This window comes from Cydia strobilella, chromosome 9, assembly GCF_947568885.1.
Source record: "Cydia strobilella chromosome 9, ilCydStro3.1, whole genome shotgun sequence".
NCBI lineage: Eukaryota > Metazoa > Arthropoda > Insecta > Lepidoptera > Tortricidae > Cydia > Cydia strobilella.
The window spans coordinates 16,668,679-16,688,394 of NC_086049.1; the positions used below are offsets into that span (position 1 = coordinate 16,668,679).

At 37.2% G+C, this 19,716-nt stretch overlaps 1 protein-coding gene and 1 long non-coding RNA gene across 2 annotated transcripts in view; one reads left to right on the plus strand and one right to left on the minus strand.

Annotated features, from left to right (window-relative positions):
- Positions 1 to 19,716, plus strand: part of LOC134744482 (uncharacterized) — a 282,585-nt gene that overhangs the window by 101,417 nt on the left and 161,452 nt on the right. The window lies entirely within an intron of this gene.
- On the minus strand, positions 6,906 to 13,701 carry LOC134744436 (lipase member H-like). The gene is made up of 2 exons (XM_063678246.1): positions 13,525 to 13,701; positions 6,906 to 8,514 (listed from the first exon to the last, which is right to left on the minus strand). Exons 1-2 carry the CDS (start codon positions 13,643 to 13,645, stop codon positions 7,607 to 7,609), a joined length of 1,029 nt encoding a protein of 342 aa, XP_063534316.1. The 5' UTR covers positions 13,646 to 13,701; the 3' UTR covers positions 6,906 to 7,606.

Here is a 19,716-nt window from a genome sequence, read left to right on the forward strand (position 1 = left end):
AGTACGCTCAGTAGTCACACAGTACGCACAATAGGACACACGTCAAAGTGCCAACATAGCGATAAACGTGCATAAAGCTTTACTTCAATCGCGTGTAAAGATTACACGCACACATTTTTTTGATCATATTTTACTTTTTTGTTATCATTTATCTAATGACTATTCGAGCTATATCAATCCGCCGAAACTATGCCTACGCACGACAAAAAACATTTCAAATGACACGTCATTCCATCTCTCGAATCACAAGGAATGAGATATGACAAAAATCCGCAGCAACACTGTCCCAGATGAGATATTGCTCTCAATTTATGAATCTCCATAAGATATTCTGAATAAGAAGAATAAATCGTGGCTATAAGTCACGGAAGGGGTGAATTACGACTGCGTGTGACAGAAAGGTATTCTTCGTAGTGGTTTTAAAACTGCACTGAGAAAGGTAACTTGGACATCGAGCTTATTCAGTCAGTTTATCACAGGAACAGATATAGGAAGGCTAAGACGAGTAAAGGATGACTCACGTTAGACCGGGCCGTGACCGGGCCGGAGCTTCCGGCGCTTACTTTTCCATGACATGATCACGTGACGCTTTCCATAGAAAACGAAGCGCCGGAAGCTCCGGCCCGGTCACGGCCCGGTCTAACGTGAGTCATCCTTAAGTTAGTGCAAAATTTCGTAGTGTAACAATACAAATTCTCACGGCGCGCGGGCTCGAATACTTTCTCGCTCGCACAGTACTGCGTCTCACCGGCCAGCCACCGAGGAGCACCGAGCGCGTACGACGATCGCCGACCGGACCGAATAAAAGCCGCGTCCGCGCCGCATCAGGACACACTTAGCTTGCGGCAGCCTTAGCGATAGGTACACCTCTGTCCTTTGGCGAGTCACAATGAGTCGGGAGTTCGATAGCCCACTTGCAGTCTTCTCCTAGGTCCCTTGGCGATAGATTCATAGACTGTCCCTTGGTTATTTTTACATTGTGAGTTGACACTCTTCTTTGCATATTTAAAAGCTGAATTAGCTAGATGGCGGGGGAGTACTGCTCCATACATTGTGCGGTAGCTGGATCACTATCTATCGCTAACATTTGACAATCTTTATCACAAAACGTAGTTGAGTAATCCTAAATAGCTGACAAATTTTCGGCTTTAATAAAAACATTGTATTGTAGAAAGTACTTTTGCACTAGGGTCAGGTGGAGTAAATATAAGATACGGGTAAAAATAAGACAAAGTTTTTAACACAATAACTTATTCTATTTTATTCCTATTCCATTTAAAAAGAAGCCTTGTGTGTAGACTTTTTTTTAATGAAATAGTAATTAAATAGAATAAGTTTTTAAAAAGTGGTGTAGGGTTGGAGCCGGCGTAGTTTTTATCGCGTATATATATATATCTTTACTTGGAAATAATTGTAGTGTATAACTAGCCTTATGAACCGATTTTGCATGTACAACCAGCCTTAAAGTTTGTAGTCTATGATTGTTCATTATTTTAGTATGTGGGTATTTTTGCACTTTGTAATTTTTCCTCAGTCACCCGTTGACCACGAACGCTGTAAAGAGTTCGAAACGTCGGGATGTATTATAAATTCAATATACGCGATATAATCCGTTTTCATAGTTTTATTTCAAGTTTTTAAAAACTTTGTATTATTTTTACCCGTGTCATATATTTACTCCACCTGACCCTACTTCTTCTCTTCTTCATATATTTGTCTATGGCTAAAAATACTTGACTAGTTGTGTGAGTGCATAACCATATATAAAAATTGGTGGCCTAGTTGACTGATTGATTGTGAATTGATTTTCAAACCGAAGGCTCAAGGTTCATCTCGACGAGTTTCTTGAAACGTATATTGGTACGTAATAGTACGTAAAATCATTTGAAATTTGTAATCAATTTCGGTAAAGGACATGATCATATTAAATATAGTATACAAATTCCTTTTTAATGTTCAGCGAGTAGGTATATTCACGTATATTCGAATTCGTTGCCTCACTAATAAATAATAATTGAATTTCGAATTAATCTTAATGAAAATAACTGTTGCTTTGTTGTAGCTTTTGCAAATAAATGGTAGTATTTGCGAGAATCCTACAAAATATATTTTGATGATATTTGTTGTAAAATAATTAGCACGCCTGAAATAAATCAAAGAGCAATCTACCTACCGCTGTTTCAATTTAATTGCCATGTTGATGTCGAAATAGCCTTTGTTTTTTTTAACTCTGAAATCGTTCGTTTGATATTCATCAAAGTTATACACCTACGAAGTATTCCTCTTTAATATTGTATCAGTTTATATGCTATAATAATTTGCATTTAGGAACCGAAGGATAATTGACCGAGCGTCAGCAAAAGTCTCCGTTTCAGCTTTGGCAAAAAGGCTTTCGTATGTTCGCATGTTCCCCTCTACAGGTCGCAATTCGCAACCGATTCTCGTGAAATTTTGTGTGCGGGATTCAGTTTGTGGACATTTTTCAAAATGACGGAGCCATACATTTATTAAGTTTTAAGTTATTCTCCCGAGGTCTACAGCTCACAGAGCCACTAGTTTATCGGGGAAACTATAAATCTACTTCTGAAAATATACATAGGTATACAAATATACCAAAGAGAATATATAGGATAGTGTTACTTTCCTAGTAAATGTTGTAGCCATGGTAAATTTACTGCCATCTATCGACAGTCGACACACGATTAAAATTAAAAATGAAAAAGTATAAAAATATCTAAAAAGGTCTATATATAAGAATGAATGTTTTTTATTTGTATTTATTATTTTTATATGAGGTTGACCCATGTTCTTTCACTGATATGTGTTAAAATTGTTAAATAACAAACGAAACCGTCAAAACCATCTAGTCGCCATCTATGCGAAAATCATTTTTACTTGATTTCCGAGGCACGTTTTTTCCTTAGACTTTATTTATCTTATACGGAGTTACAATGGGTCTCTGGAAATACTGTGTAACAATATTGTAAAGTTAAGTTTGCCGGAAGTTAACATTGTACCTACATCGCCATCCGACTTAGGTGCATGTCGAATAGCACTGTCCTGCCCCTTTGTTCTCCCCCTCCTGTCCCGGGGCTCTAATATATTTCTTTCCGCCATTGTTTTCAGGCAGATAAGCCGTCACCCTATTTATTTAACACCATTATACAACTTTGCGGGAAAGAAGGATTTTCTAGTCTGATATGGAAAATTCAAATAAAAATTGGAGTTGAAACTCTAGGTCTATTGGGTCTCAGCGCGCACAAGTCGTTTGAGTTGTTCGCAGAAATCGCGAAGCGTCTGGTTGACGTAACTGGTGACCGAAGAGCTGGCAGCTTACTCGCACAACGTATCAGCATTGCGATACAGCGAGGAAATGCCGCCAGCATCCTTGGTACAATGCCTCAAGTCAAGGGTCTATTTTATTAGATTTAAGCTAGTTATAAATTTCGTTTACGTAGTACCACTGTGTATATCTTGTACATATTGATGATTTAAAAGGTATCAAGTAATAAAAATGATTATATAAATCATCAAAGAATTTAAGCTCTTACAATGTTACTTTTTTATCCGCAATTTCGAATAGGTCTCAAGCTGGTTGACTCAGCACGGAGAGTTGCTAAAAGTAATTGTTGAATATCGCGCAAAATCGACAACCAAAATATATGTACGTTAGGCGCTAATGAACCATTTTAAATACATATAAGAACGAACTAATACTATTTTTTTTTAATGTAATGGATTGATACCTGAATAAATTTTTTTTTTTTTATAATATTTATTATATTAACTATAGAAATTTTCTACTTTTCTTATTTACTAGGTACATACCTAAACTTTTTCGAGGGTTTTTCTGTATCATTAATATGTGTGAATTCCTAATAATATAAATACCTATGTGGGTATGTTCCACCGTAACGTAATAACTATTTACATACATACGTGTTTGAAGATCCTACTATTTCTATTCAAAAAGCACTTCATGCACGCCAGTGGTCCCATAAAAGGACTTTTAAGAAGTAGGTATAGGTTTTTACTATGGTCTCAATATATAGGTAGTTAAATACTACCTATTTTTACTAGTTATATTTTAATTTTTATTATTAAAAACTGAACGGCGATTGGCTCTAGTCACACCTGATGGAAAGTGAGGACATCGGGGCCTAAGATAGCTCATGCACCGGTTTAGTAACTGCCTGTTCACCTGGTCATATTGATCAGGGAATACAGATGGCGGGACCTAGTTAAATAGTTATATTCAAATATTCCAGATCATCTTAAATATATTAATAACGGGTAACTCATGTATTTTATGTCGAAAAACGCTCGACATGTTTCACTCCGACATGTTTCATTCGAGTCCATTATAAATTAATTAAATGCTTTACCTTAAACTGACAAGTTTTACATAAAGGTCCAAGCCGGAATGCGCTTATTTCTCGACTATCCAGTAATGGATCCTTTTCCGTACAGCCCCGAATTTCTAACCTACTTAATAAAGTCAACAAAGGAAAACGCTTTATTTAATTTACAACGCCGACCATAATCGACAGAATTTGGACTTGGTTTATTGCTTGGAATAAAATTTATTAACGGGTAGATTTGTTTCTGTAGCTGTTTGTTATTAACAAAAGATAAGCTTTGTGAAATGGCGTTAGCTTAGCTTTTATTATATTTCAGCGGGTTTTAGATTGTTTGTAATTGTAACAGTAACTTATTAATAATATACAATATTTTTTTAGGTATCCGAAGCCGAAGTACCAAAAACGAAACCCTTAAAATGGATCATGTTCACATTTAGTTACGTTTATCGTATTATAAAATATGTTCTTATAAAAATTCAACAAGATAACAACCATAATAAGTACTAAGCGTTAACTAATTAAGTCATAAGAAAACAAAAAACTGTAATAGATGTCATATATTACAGTTTTTAATTTATATATAGTAGTGCGACTACTTAAAAAACACAAATCAAAATATTTAATAAAATAAATTGATTTGTTCCCAAACTTGTTTATAAGAAAACAATTAAAAACCAATACTTCATTCTTTGCTAAGCGGTAGAGCTCTGATATTTTGGGAGTGTCGAATATAATTATGAATTATAAAGATATAGTGTTCTTGTATTTTTAGCCATCTTCTGAAACTAAACTATAGTACAAAAAGACAACTTTGAAAATAGACGATCTGTCATTCTAATTTTGAATTTCGCGCTTTTTTAGGGTTCCGTACCCAAAGGGTGAAAACGGGACCCTATTACTAAGACTCCGCTGTCTGTCTGTCTGTCCGTCTGTCACCAGGCTGTATCTCATGAACCGTGATAGCCAGACAGTTGAAATTTTCACATATGATGTATTTCTGATGCCGCTATAACAACAAATACTGAAAACAGAATAAAATAAATATTTAAGGGGAGCTCCCATACAACGTGGTTTTTGGCGTGTTTTGCGTAATGGTACGGAACCCTTCGTGCGCGAGTCCGATTCGCACTTGGCCGGTTTTTTCTACTGATAATTTGGTTTACCAATTAGCCAATACGACGAAGCGAAAATGTTAATTTTACCTAACTCTAATTAACACAATAAGCAACTAATATTATCATGCAACTACATACCCTATTTATTTAGTTTATAAAATGAACCGCAAATATCTATGATAAGAGCCTGGAATTAATTTAATGCTCATTCCTTCAACTTCGTGGACTAGTGCCCACCGATAATTGCATTCCCGGCCAAGTCATTTCCATATTTCTCCCGCATTTACAGGGAATAGGGAATAAAATAGAGATCCAGATTGTTTTCTCGACCTCCATAATTGACTAATAGGAATGTAATTATTTCTGACCATGGATGTTGATATATTGGGATCAAATTTGTTTTTTAACTGCTAGTTAAGATAGAAGCGAATGGATTGAGAGTACTTACATATACCTCCATAGGTATTAATCTACGCTGACAAGCATAAAGGATGACTCACGTTAGACCGGGCCGTGACCGGGCCGGAGCTTCCGGCGCTTCGTTTTCTATGGAAAGCATCAAGTGATCACCCGTCATGTCATAGAAAAGTAAGCGCCGGAAGCTCCGGCCCGGTCACGGCCCGGTCTAACGTGAGTCATCCTTAAATTGATTTGATCTGTTGTGACACGTATTAACGTAGGTTGCTATAAGATTGCAAAAAAGCTTCTGATTTTGATTCTGATTCATCATTGGTACGTCAAGGGCATAAATATATATACATTCTTTCAAAAATATGTGTACGCTCTTACACCTTAGATAATAAAGTCGTGTTCACATATTTTTGAGCCATTTGTCTGGTTTGATATTTTTGCCTTCGACTGTTCACGATATCAAATGAAAGCGAACGTTATTAGCAAATTAATGCCTTAAAATCCAAAGGTCCCTCTGCTTTTCCCCTAAAAAACCCTTTCCGTACCCAAAGGGTAAAAATGAGACCCTATTACTAAGAATTCTCTATTCGTCTATCTGTCTGTCTGTCACCAGGCTGTATCTCATGAACCGTGATAGCTAGAGACTTGAAATTTTCACAGATGATGTATTTCTGTTGCCGCTATAACAACAAATACTGAAAAGTACGGAACCCTCGGTGGGTGAGTCCGACTCGCACTTGTCCGGTTTTTTTTTACTTCGTTAACATACGGCTTTGCATGGTAATAGTTATTCGTTTTACAAGGTGGCAAAGTTGTTGTTGTTGCTGTTGTTGTTGTTGTTGTTGAACCGCTCGTGCTAATATTGATAGGTAACGTAGTAGTAGGTACGTACGTAGGTAACGTAGTTACGTAACGTGCTTATTATAGCACAGGGTGTCGTAATGGAGTACCAGATGTACTGTAAAAAGTTTACATTGTCATTAATGCAAATAAACGAGTTGGAAATATTAAACAAGCATTTTACGGTACTATCTAAAGCCTGACCAGTAATATATAGGTACTATGATCATTGTCAAGAGGGCGCTGTTATTCTCATGTATAGGGTGACAGTTCAGTTTAGTATGAAAAAATTAGTTCCAGTGAAATTCCGCAACATGGCTCGTGATCATAAATGGTCACGCTTTAAATTTAATGTCAAGTTGATAGCGAAATCAACAGTCAGTCTCTAGTACATTTTAGTCTACGTAATCAAGATATAAATTAACTAAAGTCTGGAAAACCAATCTGTCAGTGGAAAAAGGCGTGAAATTTTAAATGTCAGAGCTAACCTTCACGCCTATACAGTCAACATTTTTAATACAATCCCAAATTGAATCGAAGCTTTGGTTCAATTTGGAATTTCTTAATGCCATAAAGCGATTTTAAAATAAGTTCTTAATTTAGCCTTAACTAAAGTGCAATTAATTTGAGTTTTTTTTTTTCGAGGGGCAATGTGTTGACAGTTTAACAGTTGTGACGCCTCCGCAGTAACTGATACACTGCGTGCTGAACTATTCAATTAATTTTTATTATTAAAACATATGCAAGTTAATTCATTTACCTATAGGTACTAACTACAAGAATATGTGATCTTATCAAAAACATACGCTATATTTTTCATATTTGCCACCTTCTTCCTGCCAAATTGGTTTTCCAGGACATATAATATCATTAAACATTTTAAATTCCATATCCATCAGTAGACGCATAGAACACTCCAGTGGCGTTCCCAGGGTTTGAGTATCCAGCAATAGTGACTTCATTTCCAGCACACTTTCCTTTCGAGAAAGACTTATATGAATCGCACGCCCACGCCAAATATGCTCCAGGGTGATGGACCGTCTTAGCCCAGAGCGTGACGCAAGCTTTATGACTACATTTCGCTTGGTCAGAGTCTCCTTTCACCGGTAAAAGCCCTTCGTTACAATCAGGCTGCTTATATCCTTTATTAAGAAAAAAATCCGCGTCAGCTAAGACACTCGTTGTCCCTAATCCACCAGCATTGCAATGGTATACCTCCACGTATTCCGAAAGCCCTGAGCGGATCTGCTCTTCGATAAAACTGTTTGAGAAGCAAGGACCAGCAGGATCTATCCCAGTTATTCTCCAAACCTTTTCTTTAGTCAGCATATTGAATTCATAACCAGCGTTGCCCAAGATCTGGCTTCCCAAACTGTGGCCGATGCAATGAATTTTCGAAGATGGAAATCCTTTGGCTCTCAAAGCAGTTAAGAATTTTCCTAGCGCTTTTCCAATATAGTACACATGGGATACTGCTCTGCCATAGCTATAGCTGTCTGATTTGCCGTGTACCAGAGAAGTGTATGGAGAATGATCTATAATGATAAGGTAGGTATCTTGTACATCCTTAAAGGTTTGTCTGATGAGTTCTTCCGTTTTTCTGGTTATGTTTGACTTGAAGCCAGGGACGAAGAATACTAGTTTCCTGGTAACGTCTAGATTATAAGATTTGGTGAGCTCTTCTGCGGCAGTGTCAATGGGATAGCTGTTGTTATAATTGTTCTTGAAGTCGTAGAAGTATACTTGGACTCTGGAGACATCTCTGTTTAGAGTTTTGTTGTGATCACCTGGAATATAAAAGGTGAATAATTCAATTTAATGGATACAAATACTACCAATTTGGACCTAAGTATTAATTTCATAAATTCAGAGTCAAATAACCGAGGGAAAAGAAGAGTGCCTATAAAGTACTGGGGGTCTAGCCAAGATGACACTCGTACATCGACAAACGACAAACGAAAAGAAAATTAAATAATTTCACGGTTTAGACTCACTTGTTTTAGTGAGTCTAAATCGTGAAATTATTTAATGTTAGTATGTCTCACAACAGTTTAAATTCGAAAAGAAAATTAGAATACTCTAGCTATTTGGTAATAATAATTTATTAATAAAAACCAGTCCATTCAGCTACAGGCTTCGTCACCTACTAACAAATGATATAATCCGCAACAGGCTTTATCAATATTAAACACTAAATTAAACTAGGCCAAGTCCCCACTTCGGACCGTAGCGTAGTAGTAAAAGACCCCATGACACCGGTAGCGTTGCCCGCTGAATTGCCAAGATCTGTTGGACCAGATACGATCGGAGCGAGGATGGCAACCTCTTAGTCGCCGACCCAATTGCCACACAAACTCCTTAGCCTCCGCACCCCAAGATCCTGCAGTCTCCACCGCCACCGATATGAAATCATACGTTGGTTCCAAGTTAGAGTACGTTATATGCTTCTGTTTGGCCTCATACTCCGCAGCCGAACCAGCAGTACTGATGGTGTAATGGGACAGGGCAAAGGCAAAAGGATGGGAGGGGCCATTTGGTAATTACTCCTTTACAGCAGCTGTCTACCCGCCTACATATCTAAGTTAGACATTTTCGAAAGGTCAACAAAAGGTCTCAATTCCATGTCTGACATCTATTTTATAATTGGCTTCCTTTATTTATTATGTATAATATTTCCGTCTGAGCTCATATTTTATTATTACTGACGAATGACCCAAATAATTGTATTTATAACCGACCGACAACCGGTCTGGCCTAGTGGGTATATAGTGACCCTGCGTGTGAAGCCGATGGTCCTGGGTTCGAATCCCAGTAAGGGCATTTATTTGTGTAATGAACACAGATATCTGTTCCTAAGTCATAGGTGTTTTCTATGTATGTATGTATCCATAGTATCCATACTAATATTATAAATGCTAAAGTGTGTCTAGCTATCTGTTTATCTGTCTGTTAACTCTTCTCGCTTAAACCACTAAACCGATTTAGTTGAAATTTGGTATAGAGATAGTTTGAGTCCCGGGAACGGACACAGTGTAGTTTTTATCCCAGAAGTCATCCTTTAAGGGGGTGAAAAGAGGGGGGGGGTGGAGATTCGTATGGGGAATCGATAAAAAGCAGATTGGATAAAAATTAAGCTACCCAAAATTCTTACTCCACGCAGACGAAGTCGCGGGCAAAAGCTAGTTTGAGTATGTAGATGTCGGCGACAGATCGTAAAATCGGGCATATCGAGATATTCCTAGGCATATCATGAAACGCCGCCATTTCACGATCTGACTAAGAATAACCCAGGCATATCACGATCTGCCTAATAAAAGAGGCGGCAGATCGATCATACCAATTGCATTCGTTGATATTCCTAGCTTCATACCGGGCGCATCGTAAAATAACATGAAACGCCGGCATTTCGTGATCTGACTAGCGATAACTAGCCATATCGTGCAATCTTCAAGGGTTTCTCACCCCTTCACGGCGATTTCGCAGTTTGGTTTGCGGCAAAATGGCGGAAAAGCATCAGCTGATCGAGTTTAACTGTTAGTTTATCTACTGCATCCACAGACCATTCGACCCTGACTCGCTGTCAAACTTCGGTCGGAAGTATCCTTTCTGTACGGTAGTACTATTATTTATTCTGTGGTAATACTTAGTATAGAGATGTAGAGAGATAAGTATCTCTCAAATTTTTAATCACTACAACCGAGTGTCAGTGCCGATCGATGTAAGGTCAGCCAGTGTCAACTGCGACTACGACCTTTAAGTAGTACCTACATGATTATTTACCACCATATCATTACATATTTATGTCATAAATGGACCGAATTTATACTGCTAACGTGATTAATTAGATTTTTTTTGTTAGATTCTCCAAAAGGTAAAGTAACTTTAGTACATCATTTTTTTTTTGTTCTTTTGTGAAATTAGCCGAACGACTATTTTATGCAAAATGAGTCGTAAGTTATAATTATATCTTTTAAACTACTATTTGGCGGCTAAAATACCAGATGTGGCTCCAAAACACGAGCCTGATTTTACAATTTTGGAAAAGAATTATCTTGTTGAACATACCTAATGTTCGACACCTTATTTTAAATATGTGTCCTCTTGAAACTGATAAGGTAATGTCAGCCACTGTAAAATAATATTTTCCCCTCACTAGCTCGGAAAGCCGTCTTTTATCCTTTAAAACAAGCGGGGAAAAACGCATTTTATCCACTAGTGGGGAAAGTAATTTGTCCTTGGATGGAGCGTGTTTAAGTAGCTTTTGACAGATAACAAAACGTAAAACGCTCATAATAATGGTTCGTTCGATATTAATTATCATGAGAGAATACCAAATTTAGCTTTATTTAATGATTTTAAGTCATAAACCTTAAATTCCATAAGAAACATTTGTTTTTTTTAATGATGTTGAATGTAATTCTGAACGCACAAGTTGAGTCGATGCAATTTCAAAACGCATCGTCAAAAATGTCAACATTGTCAACAAAAATTTTCTCACCGACTCCAACACGTAAAAATACACAACTTCCAGAGTTTTCTGTTATAATATCGTATTACCGTAAAATAATGAGTAATTCCAGTGATGAAGATGATCTAACGCCTGTGGATGTTGCACTTTCCTCGCTATAGTGAGGGGAAAAGTTTTGTGTTACACACGGGTGCAAATGTATTTTACTTCTCGTGTGTCTCGCTACGCTCAGGATTCTATTTTAGAACCACTCGCTTCGCTCGTGGTTCGACTATAGAATCCTTTCGCTTGCTCGTCGTTGCAATTCCACACTCGAGGGTAAAATACAACTTTGCACCCTTGTATAACAAATAACTATTTCATCACACTCGCTCAGTAAATGTGAAATTGCACGCAGGCTTAGCGGGAACTATAGAAAAAGCGTTTTCCTTAGGGAGTTATGAAGTTTCTAGTATTATTATAGTAACAGTTTTTTGTCTTTATACTTCATTTTTGTATCGCAAGTGTAATGAAAAACATTGTGTGTAATAAACTCGGGGCGTAATAATATTGCAAACTCGAGTCTATAAATCGCTCCGTCAAGCCTTCGCGATGTAATAAGGTCATATTAGTCACATATCACTTGACGCTATAATAGGTAACTAAGTGCACTGAGGCGGAAACAGCATGTAATAATTATGTCATCTGCTGTGTAGACATTGAGTTCCAGACAGACGGTTTTTGACTTAATTATATTATTCTTAGATACGACAAAATGCCAGCATTGTGCCAAGTAGATACCTAAGTCACCCTAAGTACTTTTAAACAATGGGTCGTCTGTATTATTCTCGTCATAACAGATAATGGGCGGATAGAACTTTACAAAACACACTTATATGTAGATTTTCAAACTGAGGGGACGACGGCGCGCCACGCCATGGCGTTTCTAAACGAAATGCCATGAGTTGCAAGGGTGTCCCAGGTCCTTAACAAACAAGAATAGTCTGGAACTCCAGGAGTCGTAGCAGGGTACGCGTATCACCATGCCTGTCACGTTCTAACAAGTGTGTGAGTGCGAAAGTGACGGACTTAGTGATAGGGGAAACCATGCTGCGCGGGCAGGGTGCCGTGCCAAGGATGCCAATTGTTTGCACTACCTACGACAACGAAACGCTTTCTGTCTCTCTATCACTCTTACATATTAGTGCGATAGAGAGACAGATAGCGTTTCGCTGTCGTAGTGCAAACGATTGGCTACTTGGCTACGCACCTACGCACATAGTCCCTGTAAAAATCGGGCATGGAACATCGGGCATAGAATATTATCAATCAGAAACAGTTCTAATTCTAACAGATCTGTCTGTAACTGAAGAAGTAGATACACACTTAATATGTTAGCATAAATTGAAGGCCACTTTACCAAAGGAAACAAGAGGTCTTCTTATGTATTATGTAGGTAATCTTGTTTTAATTTCCTTATACATACACCAATGTACGGTGTGGTTATCTATGTTTAACTTGTCAAGTAAAACATTTTGAAAACTATTTGCTTTTGCATGACTATGAGCTCTTTACTTGCCCACTGACGTCCAGTTTTTTGCGGGATACGGTTTTCTGCAGGATCTCGTTTTAGTAGTATACTTACGTGTTAATATAGTAACGTTCACACAAGCATTCTGTTTGCGGGAACCTGCACGTATACTACAGAAAACTGGATCCTGCAGAAAACCGTACCCGCAAAAAACTGCACGTCAGGGAAAGCGGCCTAGCGGATATGAGACACAATGTTACATCTGTCTCTATTGTTATTGTGTATGAAGAAATCGTCCAATGAAAAATCACAGTTTTTCCCCGCCGTGCGTTGACTTCGTTTGTTTTTCCCCCACTTCGCACAAAGCCAGTAATCCCAGTATGGATTTTATTGGTAGGTATAGGTACAAAACCTCCTTTTTTGATAGTTGATTAAAATGCTATTTTATAACCCGGTTCAAATGGACCTAGACAAATCGATAGAAATTTGTACACTTGCAGAACACAAGTGTAGCAGGTCACTGGACATTCAAATTACTACTTGTCTACTAATTAAATATTTAACTACGCCTCAATCGTTTACGTTACTAATCATACATCATACTAATCGATCCACGCCTGCCAAATAAAGTTACATTGATGTTTGGTTCTTAAAAAACGATTAAAACTGGCTATTATTTTCTCAGATAAACAATGAAATAAACAAAACAAGTAAACTAATTTCAATATTTGCCTGAGATGGCCAAAATAAATAAATAAACTTTGGCAAAGACCGTTATTTTTTAATCCAAAAAAGCTAGGTTTATAATAAAGTACTTACATGTAACAGAATGATTTAATATGCTATTAAACACCCAATCTCCACTTATACTCGCCAAAATGGTTAAAATTATAAACACTGATATAAAGGTTGACAACATTATGGACTTGAAATTGACCATGATAAGAAACAACTGACTACCGCCGCTCGCGGCGGTCAAGCGATAAATAGTATGAATATAGTCACACACAGTCACGTGGGAGGCTTGATAATAGAAAAACATCCTTATTAGCTTGTATTAAAGTATTATTTAAATTTTGTTTGATAATTAGGTACAAGTTTGGGACAATGTAGGCGGTGATTTTAAGTAAAATGGCGGAAGGTCGCTGGTAAGGAGTGTTGGTTAAGTCGTTGTGTGCAAGTATGATGTGATACGGTATTCTTAGCCATAGTGGGTTATTATCTGATTATATATTTATAAATGGCAACTTGATGAGGCGGGCCGTGATACAGTTGCGTATACCTATGTAAATTAAGACTGTATTTAAGGAAGGAAAGGTAGGGGAATAACCGTAGGTATTCGTTTATTTAAATCTAGTTAAGGAAAAGGTGCTTTATACCACTCGGAACAAAAAATAATAGGGCTATTGCAACTTTTTATATACTTACATAATGTATACAAAAATAAACTATGTAGATATGACAAACGAAACGTTACAATATTAGTTTATAGATATACTAGCGACCCGCCCCGGCTTCGCACGGGTTACACAAAACCTTTACAAATTGTACACTAAAACCTTCCTCAAGATTTACTCTATTGATAGGTGAAAACCGCATCGAAATCCGTTGCGTAGTTTTAAAGATTTAAGCATACATAGGGACAGACAGACAACGGAAAGCGACTTTGTCTTATTAAGTATATACAATAGTGATACTTAAAACTTTCTAAAAGATCAAAGGATTATACAACATACAACTTTTTTGCACCACTAAAGGTAACCTACCTGTTGGAAGTTTGTAATATTACAATAAGGAAAAAGGTGAGTAGGTAGGTATAGGTTAGGTTATCGGTGATACTTGGTAATTCGGTGATACTGCGTTATTATCTTACACAGATCACACTATGAGGAAATGCAAGCTATAAAATCGATGGCAGATATCAGTTTTGATGCTTGCAATCGGGTTGGCAGCGATTTAATTGCTTACATTTCACCTTTGTGAGCTTAGCGTAAGATAATAACGCAGTATCACCGAGTTACCAGGTATCACCGATAAGCCAATGTTTGCCTACTTAGTCTTGACGCAACAATTTGTCTTTTTTTTTTCATAACACACAGTTATAGGTCAATACATAATTAGATTATTTCACATTTCACATTTAGTATATTTAAGTACTTATTTTTAAGTATTAATTTATTCATTTATTAAAATACATTATATATATTTAATTACAAAATAAAAAATTATATTATTTATACTGCAAGAGGCAGATTGAAAAAATCTTGATAATTATAAAAATTATTCTCCTCGAGCCACGACTTCAGTCTACTTTTAAAGCTTTGGGCGGATGCTGCATTTCGTACTGTGCTTGGCAACCGATTACACACGGAAGGTCCTAGGTAGTCCTCACATACAAAGTATAATAAAGGTAGATTACCTATCTACTCATCTTAAAAAACTGTGAACATACCGTTTGATAGAAATGCCCATACCTAGAATAAGTTTGCTTAGGTACTTACTACAAATCCATGATGTCTACACTGTGTCTACCGTAGAGTCTTTCACTTAAAATGTTAATAAAATTAAATACCTATATAACATGTCTTTTGTTGAGATCTAAGTAGTTGGCTTAATGTAAAAATGTTAAAATTATTAATGACCGACTTTATTTTCACCCAAGTGCCCCAAGAGAAAATACTTTACACGGAATACAACCGCCGCGGACAGTCGTGCCTGAGGAAGGATTCCCGACGAATCCGAAACATGTCGCCAAAAGCGATTAAAAATAATAGTGAGTGAAACTGTACTGCGGGCTTAGCACGGTAGTATTTTTATCGCCTGTCACCATGCCTGTCACGTTCTAACAAGTAGGTAAGTGCGAAAGTGACAGGCATAGTGACAGGTGATAATAATGCAACCATGCTGACACCGCGATCTAAATGTTTTGAAATATGTCTCACGATAGTTTAATTTCGACATAATACTTTATTTTACTCCTTACGATGGCAGTTTGCCAACATGTAACTGCACCATTATTTGTTTTGTTACATTTTCACAGGATATCTGTTGTCAGTTATTTTTAATAAGTACTTATTTTGGTTCCTCTTAATTTCTACTTTTGTTGTCGAACTGCCTCTATCCCTATTCTAATCTAAATTTAGAGCAAGTGGGTACGAGTCTGTAAATTCAATCCCAATTATCACCATCCTAGGAGTTGAATCAAGAGGTTGGGAGATGGTACAATGGTAAGGCGGTTGACGGACGGCGAAGTATTTTGATCATACAATAACATTAGAAATCCCGAATAATCTAAAATTACTTTTTATAACACTAGAAATCCTGAACAATCAGTTTAAACTACAACCTTGCAGCTGTCTGACGTTCTATTAAATTTCGATTTTCGACTATGAAAGAATCGGACGCACCCAGACGGTTCTACGACCAGCAAAAAGAAAATCATCAAAAATAAGTAGATTGTGTTACAAGGGAGCAAAATGAAATATTTACGGCGAGGGCGTACATTAAATCCTAAACAAAGCGAAGGATTCTATAATACTCCCTTCCTCCCTCGTTACTCTCGTTATGCTAGTACATATTTATTTTATTGCATAATGCAATTGATGTATTTTAGTTATTCGTAGACGTTAATATTGTAGTTTTCCTTTTCAAATATTATTGTACGTTCTGTAAATTTGTCTATCTATCTAATTCGAATTTTCCACTCATTTACTCTAAGGTTAGCTGGAAGAAATCCCTTATAGGGATAAGCTCGCCTTTGTACCTAAATTTATATGAATTTCATGTTATCAATTTTTGTTTTGTACAATAAAGTGATTTACTACTACTACTACTACTACTCTCGGGATCTAAAGTAGAATCCTGAGCGTAGTGAGCGTTACGCCTGAGATGGAAATAATTTTGCTACCATGTGACACATACTGCTTTTCACATCACCTATGAGGTAATTATGATGTTTAAAAATATTATTTAAGCTGAAAAAATAATGTGCATTTTTTTTTTCAAATAGTGTCCTAGAACAGAAAAGTGTTACTTTGATCCCTCCTAGCAGGAAAGAAGTGCCACTTTGATCCCTCCTAGCAGGGAAGAAAAACCCCTTTTTCGAGTTGGTGATGTGAAAATGTTATACGACATAATCGATATGATGACGCTGACTACGAAACGAACTTACTTCTTAGATACGAGTAGATACCTACTTATTAGGTTAGGGTAAACCTACATAGGTAAATTTAAAACAAAAAACTATTAACTCTGTGGCACTTCTTTTTTGAAGTGAAACTTCTTATGGGACTTCCAACTGACAGTTGCGTTAAACGTTTAACGCTACCATAGATAATTTAACATTACGAAGTTTCACTTCTTCCGCGCGGAGGGACTCCACGCACTGTTTTTTATCGAACTAGATTGGACACACTGGCGTAAGTATGTCTCGATAGGAAATGATAAATGCAAGTAAGTTTCTTTTTAATACAGTTAGGTAAATTATTATGAAACATGATCGGTAAATTTTAGGTCGGATTACGCACTGGGTCCCACTTTTTCCTTACACCGAACTCATTAGGAAAGAATCTTCAAACCGTAAGTTTTCATCTCACTTGCTCATAAAACGAGGTATTTCACAAAGGAGTTAGTTTATTTAACTTCTCCCTAATTGCGCCCTCTAGTTTGGACTGGTGTTGAATCTGCAATTATCAGGTCGGAGGTCGGAGATCGAGATTAATGAGCTGAGGTGCGCGGGCGCTGAAAAGTCAATTAAAAACTTCTATCGCCGTCGGCGATTAACTCGCTTAATTACAAGTTTCGCTGGATTTCCCCCTCAGCCAACTTCGGAGGTTGAAGTTAGCATTTTAAGTTACGGGAAGTGGGTTATCACTTATCACTCAGATGTTAGTAGGTGAAAGTACAACTTTATATTTATACTATTAGTTTTACTGAGTGAGATGTACGGGTCTCTACCCAGGTAGCAAAGTGACGTCAGCGATGTCATAATGACGGCATTATTACGTCATTATGACGTCGCTGACGCTGATGCTGTGGCTATGTATATTACTTATTCTGACAGTCAGAATGGCGGGTGTACATTTTTGGTAATAACTAAGTCCCGGGAGGTACACATTTTTTTAAAGGACCAGACCACTTTTAGTACCAATAGTACAAATTATGTACAAAAATATGGTAAGCTTTTTGTTTGTTTTTATTTAGGTACACGGTACACCTGTACCCGCCATCCTGACTCTCAATTTCATGATAATCAGCAATGAAATTCCAACAGAAATTGTGATAGAATGGTCTTTATTGCGCATATAGGCTAAGGACCCTTCTCTGATGGAAAGCCACAAATAGGTAATCCGTCAGTCTTATTATATGTAATAGTGCGGTCGAGTTCACAAACATCGACCATAAGATACTGACAATAAGGTCCTGTAAAAGAATACAGGATATCCGGCTACTAATGGACAACCTTCTTTTTAGGGTTCCGTACCGAAAGGGTAAAAAGGGGACCCTACCTATTTACTAAGGCTCCACTGTCCGTCTGTCTGTCCGTCTGCCTGTCACCAGGCTGTATCTCATAAACCGTGATAGCTAGACAGTTGAAATTTTCACAGATCATGTATTTCTGTTGCCGCTATAACAACAAATACTAAAAAGTACGGAACCCTGGGTGGGCGAGTCATTAGCACTTGTCCGGTTGTTTGACATTTGCGGCAACAATAATTAATATCATCGCATATACATATGTATGTATACTTATACATATATATATTCTATTATAGCCGTCTACATTAAAAGTCCATAATGTCCTTCTTTCTTTTCTTTTCTTGATGCACTTGAGGGCGGTGTTGCCCGTAGCCAATGTCACGTAAAAGGGTAGGAACAAAATAACTGCTCTTAGAGCACGACGCTGTTCGGTGGTTGTTGTAGTTGTCTCGTAAAACCGATAGCTGGATTTTACGAGAAGCACGTGGACTACCGGCCGTTGACTCCAAAATGGTGGTTAAACACGCTTTGAGATTAATTCTCCATTCACTGCACACTACCACATTAGATTATTGTATAATAAAGCTATCGATATTACACTTTAAACAATATTAATGAGCAAAAAACAAAGGAATTAATCACGAGGCTGTAGTATCAAGATGGCGTTCGAACCGGAAGTCCATAATGTCCTTGTCTAACAGGTACAGGAACGAGCCAGACTGCATCAGCGAAACGAATCCGCATTTAAACCCGTACTGCTACTGTCGCTGACATCCGCCAATAACACGGGAGATATAGTTGGTCAAGCAAATCTTGTCAGTAGAAAAAGGCGCGAAATTCAAAGTTTCTATGGGACAATATACTTTCGCGCCTACATTTTTTAAATTTGCCGCCTTTTTCTACTGACAAGATTTGCTTGACCAGCTATACTTAGGGGGTGTTTATAACTTGAAATATACTGTAAGAAAAGCAGAAAAATTACACAATCGCATTATTATTTCTGAATTTAAACGCTCAAAGTCGAAAACCCAACAGCGCTCGACAAAAAAGCGCTAGCGCCATCGCAATCTTATGAAAAATGTGTCTGTAATATTTAAGGACTGGCTTCAAATTATGGCAATTATACATATTGATATACATAGTTTGTCAAATGACTGTCTCATTTCAAACATAGACAGAGAAAATCATACTATCTTTGTCTTACACTAGTACTAGCACCCAAAAGAAAAGAATGAGTATAGTTTTATTTTTTGTTCTTATTTACTGACAATTTGGTTTGACCAACTACTAAATACTACTACAATGGTATCTTTTTTACATTGGCAACATGTGCGAGTGAGACACCGCGACCCCCTTTTGCTATCTCAAGTGGACCGTTTTCTCTAGTAGCCGTAGCTATGTGATAAGGTTCAATTTAGTATGGCAAAAAAAGTGACAGCTCGCTCCACCTTAGGTCTAACATCTTAGTTTAGTGTACTAACATAGTAATTTAAGTATATTTGTAACTAACAAAACATGGATTGTATCGTCCGA